Source organism: Dermacentor variabilis, chromosome 10 (assembly GCF_050947875.1).
Source record: "Dermacentor variabilis isolate Ectoservices chromosome 10, ASM5094787v1, whole genome shotgun sequence".
In the NCBI taxonomy this organism is placed as follows: Eukaryota; Metazoa; Arthropoda; class Arachnida; order Ixodida; family Ixodidae; genus Dermacentor; species Dermacentor variabilis.
In genome coordinates, this window is record NC_134577.1 from 65318819 (window position 1) to 65327129 (window position 8311).

At 48.3% G+C, this 8311-nt stretch overlaps 1 protein-coding gene across 1 annotated transcript in view; it reads left to right on the top strand.

Annotated features, from left to right (window-relative positions):
* Window positions 1-7552, top strand: part of LOC142560661 (phospholipid-transporting ATPase ABCA3-like) — a 46797-nt gene extending 39245 nt beyond the window's left edge. The window contains exons 13-15 of the mRNA XM_075672900.1: window positions 1888-2061; window positions 3636-3858; window positions 6779-7552. Coding sequence (XP_075529015.1) covers window positions 1888-2061; window positions 3636-3858; window positions 6779-7006 — 625 coding nt within the window. The 3' untranslated portion in view covers window positions 7007-7552. The remainder of the gene's footprint in view (window positions 1-1887; window positions 2062-3635; window positions 3859-6778) is intronic.
* Window positions 7553-8311: the final 759 nt, after the last annotated feature.

The following is an 8311-nucleotide window of genomic DNA, read 5'->3' on the forward strand; positions in this document are numbered from 1 at the left end:
TTAAAATTTGGTGGAGTTAAAAAGAAAAGCACACCGTATATAGGCAGTCGATCGACTCCCGTTCGACCCCTGCGGGGCATCAACGTTTGTTTGAATTACCCGAAAGGTCGAACTAACAAACGCCGGCTAAGTGAACGAATTGAAGTCTTCATTATGGCTCGAAGTAGTATGTAATGTCTTTTTGCTTCTCGCTATTGAAGCGCGGCTGAACCAGAAGGCCGCGAAGAGCGACGGCATGTTTAAGCGCTACCTCAGCGTTGAACGCAAAAGTTTCGCAGCGTTGAACCAAGTCTTAACACTATAGCCGCACAGCGGGGTGACCTCAGCGTCACTCTCGTCACAGAAGTATGCTGAATTTCTTGCGGGTTTAACCTTTCGTTAACCCTTGCAGGCATGAGGGGGTTCAACGGGAGTCGGTGGGTGCCGAACTTACCGAAGCGGTATTGTTCCGCGTTCGAACTAAACAAGTTTACTTTCCATGTCAATGTATGGGCAAGTCTCCGACACTTCTCAGTGCACTCGAATTATGTAAAAAAAAAAGTAGAATTAACCGCGGTCAAATTAGCAGCAGTGGTCGACTATATTCTCAGGTTTCTAAAAATAAAGAAATAAATAGTTGGTAGTTTGCGCTTGGTGCCCCGTGTGCGTGCGCTCGCTTCACGCAGGTCCTTTTCTTGTTTTTTTTTGCAGAAACTTAGGTGCGCTAAAAGGAATGGGTCGACACTTAGTCGAACAAATGTTGTCACTAGCGTCAGGGTTTCAGCAACTGGACACCTAACTTGGGGCGGGGGGGGGGGGTAGTTTAAGAAGCAAGAGAACTGCGACAGAACCCATCTTATGGTGACTGTCGACAGTAATGCCTTAGCATTGAATAACTATAGTGACGCAACTTATTGTCACCGTCGAAAGGAGTTATGTAGGAGGCTTGCACAGCAGCAGGACTTCTCTTTCGCGCTTTCCTGCGAGCACTCGGCGCCATCTGGCGGCGGAGCCGCGAAGCCTTCGCTTGGCCTCCGAAATCCACGGCGCGCCGGTGCGTGCGAACGCTGAGAAACGCGTCACGAGGCAACCTGGTTTCTCTCTCGCGCTCTTCTTTCCGGACACGCTGCGCCATCTGGTGGCACTTCCGAGAAGCGCGCGCGTGACCTCCGAGACGACAAGCTTGGCGCGCCAACGTCTTCGAACGCTGAGAATCGTTTCTTCGCTTGCAGATACTCAGTGACCCAAGCTGGCGAAAGGTTCATTGTAGAGCGACGCATGCGCAGTGCAGTTGTGGCGCACCCTGCTAATGCGTCGAGTTGCGGTCCTCGAGGAATCCTTGTGACGTGGATTCGATTTCCGTTCAGTACCGGATAAATTTAAGCGATAGGTTTCGTCATTGTAGAGCGGCAGATCCCCAGTGGTACGACTTACCCAGTTACCCAATGTTGGCATCAAAGATGTTCACTGAAGACCAACACAGACCGAGCGGCAGAAAACGCAGTACTTCAAGTCGGCGTCGTATAGTTTCTTCGAAGAGCGGCACCCGCCCAGTCCCACGTCTACGATGGCCCATTCCGGCGTGAGAGAGGTTCGTTAAAGAGCGGTACGTACGTACACATTGCCATATACTCAGTGACCCAAGTTGATCCCAGGGTTGGTTTCGAACCCTGTTGCCTCAGCACAGTGGCCCGATGCGACCACTGACTACCCCCAGCGACCCAGGAGGCGGAAAAATGGTTAGATACAAACACAGATAGCCTCCGGAAATTACGTGAAGTATTCAAAAAGTGCTAACACATTGATATAGTTCCTAACCACATGGTTTCGGTGACGTCGCGAACACAATGAGTTTACTCATTTGCTGAACAATGATGAAAGCGCAACCGCAAACGTATATTTACGCAGTCACGCCGAGATGAAGATGCTGCTGCTCGCGGCAGCAGCCATCGGCGTCCCTCCCGTGTTGCTGGTGGACGAGCCGTACTCAGACGTGGAGCCGCTCTACCGCAACGAGATCATCCGCATGCTGCAGCTGCTCAAGGGTAGCCAGGCCGTGTCCATCATCATGACCTCGCACCGGTAAGTGTTGCCTTTTCCTGCCCTTCGCGTAAGGATGATTCGGAGCCACCCAGTTGCCTGAGGGGCGGAGAGTGAAAGAAAGTTGTCCACAAACCATTGACGATGATTGTCAATGCATGCGAATAGCCCGAATGAACGAGCGAGCGAACGAGAGAGAGAGAGAGAAAGCCAAAGAAAGCTATTCGCTTCAAGAACGCTTATGCGCTTGGTCCTAGCTTAAAATTACCAAGTGTTCTGATCTCTGCGTATAACCCTTGTCTTCAGTAACCCACAAGAATGGGAATTGCTGCATCATGTTTTGTTGCTTGCCATCAGTCATGTTTTATCACTGCAGTAGTGTTTGTTGCTTTCTTTTTTCTATTTGCAATTGGGAGGTGCTAAATTGTAAACAATATTTTTTCATACCTGCTTGGTTTTCAAAGACCGCAGTATATTTAATAAATAAATATCTGGGAGCAAAAAACCGGAGAGCGAAGGTTGGAGACACAGGGTATAAAGCGAATGTTTTGTAGGCGAATCGCTAGTCGAGTGTTAAACTCAGGTTCTAATCTGCGAGCTGCTTTTCCTTCGGTGTTTGTTTTGCGCTATTTAAATACACGATGTCGCCAAAATAGACGCGGGAAGCAGAAAAAGCCAAGTTAGTGGCTACAGCGGGCATAAGTGCTCCATTATATATTCGTTCTCACCGGTGGTGTAATAATAAAAAAAAGCGTTTGGGAATGTGTTTTATTACGGCGCAATTCTGCCGAGAATACGAAAAGCCGGCGGCTGTGAAATTATGACAAGAATGCTTGTGGGTGCGCTATGTTTAAGTAGCCGAGTTACGTGTCATGACGAATGATTGCTGTGATCGCATGGCCGCTCGGCGTTTGCAGGGCGGCCATGCGGACATCCGCCTGCATACTTTTGATAATGGATGTTTATTTTTGCTGGCACACTAGCTGGCTTTGCGTTGTTCAAGCTTGTTGTCGCAGCATGAAGATGCCTGTCTCGATATGATACGCGTCTCGGTAAACGAGTGCTACGGAAGGAGGAGATCCCAAAATAAAACCACATGTCAGCGCGACTTCCTATCAGTACGGCATTAGTTAATTACAGGGCAAACGAGTCTAATAAGAGAAGTAGGTGAAAATGCCTAATGGAAACGATCAATATGAAAAAAAAACGTACTGCAGTAAACATGGATTCAAACACTTTAATAATAAATGCACACGCATCGAGAAAAATTACATTTACAAAGAAACAAAAAATGACCTGAAAAAAGAAGACTATGCACGCGTTCGTTCACCACGAAACTGCGTTGGAAATACGGACCAGAATATTGTAACAGAGAAGTAACTTATGTACACGTTACACCAAAAAAGCTAAAATATGTACAATATGCAAAAACATCAGTATTACAAAGAAATGTCACGCACAACCAGACGAGATAATTCGCGACGCGGAACATTTAGTAGTTCAGATATGATTTTTTTTCAATCTGGTTTTGAATGCGGCCAATGTTAGGCGTGTCTTAATGAATTCTTACGGACAAAGACCTGGCGATCGCTAAGCCACCGGTGTTTTGCACGCAGCATGTCGCACTGCGAGGTTCTGTGCGACCGGGTGGCCGTCATGGAGGACGGCAAGATCGAGGCGCTCGGCGACGCGATCCAGATGAACCAGAAGTACGGGCGCAGCTACATGGTCACGCTGCGGCTGCCGCAGGAGAAGCGCTTCGACTACTACTTCCAGCGCTGCCTCATCGACCTGATGCAGGACGAGTTCCACCAGTGCTCCTTCTGGCACAACTACAAGGTGCGACTTGCCCCCCTCGCACTGCATAAACATTAACATATACAGGAAAGGTGCCTCCTGTGCCCCCCCCCCCCCCAAAAAAAAAGAACGAAAGAATTTGAGAAGTAGTTTTCTTTTGTAAAGAAAACAAAATAAAAGCCGATTCGCCGAGTATATAAGCTTTGACATTATTGAAATGCTGTGTAGAACATCTGATGCACTTTTAAAATGTTCTTGCTGTTCTTGCTACAAATAACTTACCTATAAGTCATTATTCGTAAGGCAATATTTATGTCGTTATATACGAACAACATAGCAACACGCTAAAGTCGAGGTGGCCGCAAAATACATGACGCTTTAAGCAATCAAGGGAATAACAGGGAACTATACAGGGACGAATTCGTTTAAGTCAATTCAGCCGACGTGCTGTGTACAAACGCCCGACAAAGCGCTCGCGACGCAGCTTATAGCGTGCCGTTTTTGGGAGAATTGGAAAAGCGGCAAATGGGCGTGCTGGTGCTGAGGTCGAACCGGCAGCCGGCACCGCGAGGGGAAAAAAAAAAGAACCGACTGTGTCGGTGGGAAAGCGGCCATGTATGCGCGACCCCCTTATAGCCCGTTCAGACCGGCAAACTTTGATATATATATATATATATATATATATATATATATATATATATACATACACGCTGATGCTACCGAGGCGGAGTGCTACTCATTGGGTCGCCGCAGCGAGCAAGGCCACTGCCGCTGTGCAGAAGAAACAGTGCCCAGGCAGCTGCCAGGCGCCTCACAACGCTGGCCTGGTTAGGAGCGCCACCAGTGGCGTTTGCAGCCGCTTCACATCTCGATGGCATTACGCGAGATGAGGCCGACTTGAAAACGTGTCGCCCAGTGAAATATTAGATGACGTTGGCCTGACCTTTGCTGTCCGCTCCGCCCAGACCGGTGCATACAAACAGCCGCGCGCCAAGAACGCTAGTGTGCTTGTATATAGTGTTGCGTGTACGTTGCGCTCGTGCCAGCAGCAGAACAAAGAATGCCGCCCCCTACTCCACCACCGAGTCGATTGAGCGAAGCGTTGACGGTGGGTGCACTTTTGGTTAGTCGCTTTCAATGCGCCGTGCGCGTAGCATACGCCAAGTATGATCCATTAAGCAAGCGCACCTGTCGACTATATAAATATCCTGTCGTTCTGCCCTACGTTATGCAAAGGCCACATTACTTGGCATCTACTTAGTAATTCTTTGACAAACATCGATCTACGTGTGTTGTGCGGGCAGATGCTTCGCCCCAACCTGGACTCCCACACGGCGTGGTATCTGCAAACGTCTTGCTTAATAGCAAAGCTCACCTACGGTGGTTAAAACCACTAGAGCCTCGCAATTACGCATGTCGCATCTCTGCGAGGACAGATTTGGCGACTGCACTTTCGAAACCGCGATTGTGGCGCGCCGATTTGCGCACCTTGAACGCCCATATCTTCGTGTATATACATAAAAGCGGGGAATTTAAACTATTTGTAGCGTTTTCTTTTCGAATTGATAGCTTTCTTCACTAATTATTCTTCCCTATGCGCAAAATTCGACGACTCTATGGAGCATATATAGGTACACTCCTTCATATCAATTTTGCAAGAAATTACACGTGCTCACAGGCACAATTTCACATCACGAAAGAACCGATCAGTAATACACCGGTGCTCATTTCTTGGTATGAACCATTGGAAAATTGGTTAATTAATACACCGACAGAATACGGTTAAACTGACAAACCCGGGAATGCTGGTTATTCTTATTCGTAAAAAAATCAACAAAAAAAACCTGCATTTCATGCAATAATATGGATCTAGGCACTTCTTGCACCAAAGCGACCTCATATACGACAGAAATACATTATAACTCGTAACTTCCCGATAAGATCCCCGACATCAGCAAATTTACAGTGAAGGATGACTTTGGCGAAAATGCGAGACGCCACTATACCTTCTGGCGCTGAGGTTGTGCTGCTAAGTTAAAGAGAGGTAGGCTTTGCGTCTTTCTCAACTAGTAAGCAACACTGTAACGTCAAATAAAGAACAATAAATTCTTTTGTTTTACGTGCCAAAACCACGATCCGATTTGAGACACATCGCAGGGGTGATACTGGATGAATTTTTGAGCAAATGGGGTTATATAACGTACGCTTAAATCTACGTAAACTAGCGTTTCCTTTTTTTTTAATTTCGCCCCAACAGAAATGCGGCCGCCGCGGTATAGGCATCGAAGCCGCGACATCGAGCTCTGTAGCGGAACGTCGAAGCCACTAAGCTACAAAAAATAGCTACCACAGCCGCTTCGCTAACGAATGAAAAAAGTTTTTAATATGAATTTTATCAGCCTCGCCAGATTTGCGTCGCTCCTTGGTGGATGGGTGGATGGATGTTATGAGCGTCCCCTTTGGAACGGGGCGGTGGGTTGCGCCACCAAGCTCTTGCTATTATACTGCCTTATGTCCTCCCTAGGTTAAACAATAAAAAAGGGGGAAAAACACTATGAACTCCCACAACCAAATTTTCTGATCCCCCATTGCGAACTGTGCTTTTGTACGTCTCCGTTTTTTTTTCGTTTCCTTACTTTTCTTCCACCAATCCTCCAATCGCCTCTTACTAATCCCTATTGCGGACATGTTCACTTTTCCACTGCTCTCGCTGAACCCAAGGGTTTCAAGGAGGCCAGTGATGCCTAAATGGACCGCTGGGTAGATGTCTTCACATTCTAATAAAACATGCTCCATAGTTTCCCTCACTTTACCGCAGCAAGCACATGCTTCTTCCTTTTTATATCTCGCTTTATAGGGTATGCCGGTGTGGCGCCATCTGTTGGAATACTTGTAACTTGCGTAACCGTCTGGAACGCACAGCACGTGGGATCCTGATCTCCGCTTGCCTTCCCCTGCGCAGGGCATGATGAGCTTCAGCATCGGAAAGACGTACACCAGCTGGAGCGAGCTGTTCACCAAGATGGTGGCCATCAAGAGCGACCAGGGGCTTCCCGAGTTCTCGCTGTGCGACATGACGCTCGAGCACATCTTCGTGGGCCTCGCTCGGCGCCAGATACTCATCACGGGCGTCCGGCCACACAACTACCTCAGCGGCGTGCCCTCGCGCGTGGAGACAGTGCGCCGCTAATAAAGAAGCGTAGGCGCTGGGGAAAAAAAAAGAGGCGCCGTGCATTAATTCTTCGACAGTGTTGAGGCGCGACGCTGTAAAGTACAGAAAAGCTTGCACGATCAAAGCAAGTTCTTCGTTGTGATCCAAGCCGCAATCTCTCCTCCGTGGCCAGAGCGAGAACCGGGGAAACATTTAAAGGGAGACTAAAGAGTGTACAGTAAGTTAATGTGTGTAAGTGAAATATGCTAAGCTACAACAACACGACCATTCACGATAAAGAAAGGCAAAATACGGCAGAGCCCATTGCACGATGGCTATCGACGGTAATCCGATTACCATCCGATCAACGTAGCGACACAGCGTATTCCTGAGCGGACGTTTATCAGTGACCTGTAATGTTCATTCGGAGGTTTTCCTTGCTTCGGTTATATAATGTGTACGGTCTCCGGTATCAGCCCACATTGTTGCGGCACTCGCTTGCCAAAGTCGCCAATGAGCACGAGTGCGCGACGACGATGCCATGAAAACAGTGGGAAGACGGAATGACTTCGATGGAACAGCAAAAGCGGTGTGACGACGGCGTGAGCACAACGAGAAGATTCTGAAATGATGACGATGGTAAAACTAGGATAGCGTGACGACGCCGGCATGGAGATAATGGGAAAGACGACGAGTTTATGGTGTATGACGACAATGGCGTGACGACGTCGCTACGACGATCACCAGACAAAGCTGTAATGGCGATGGCACAGTCACAATGGAATGACGACGGTACGGCAATGACTGCGTGAGAGCTACTGCCTGACGACGACGCAATGAAGACGACCGCACGACGACGAAATGAAAATGGTACGAGAACGAGAGCAAGAAAGCGACTGTCTGATGACGCAATGATTACGATGGCCTGACAAATGTGACGCAATCACGATTCAATGTCGATAGCGTGAATACGATAGAATGACGTACAGCGACGGAATGACGTCACTGGAAGGATGTAAGCAGTATGACGGTGCGACGACAATGGGTTGACATTTCTGAAGTGATGAAAATGGTTCAAAGGTCGGCGTGACGACGACGGCATGGCGGGAGCCGGATGACGAAGTTAGAATGATGGCGATGAAGGAACCACCAGACAGGATCACGGCGATGGTGTGACAACGAATGCGTGACGACAGCACGTTGACAACGATGGCGTCACGGCTACGGCGTCCCAATAATCGCACGGTGAAGCTGGAGTCACGAAGGTGGAATGACCACAACCGCGTCACGTTGATATGAAAATGAATGCATGGTGACTGTGTGACTACGCCGGCATGACGACAG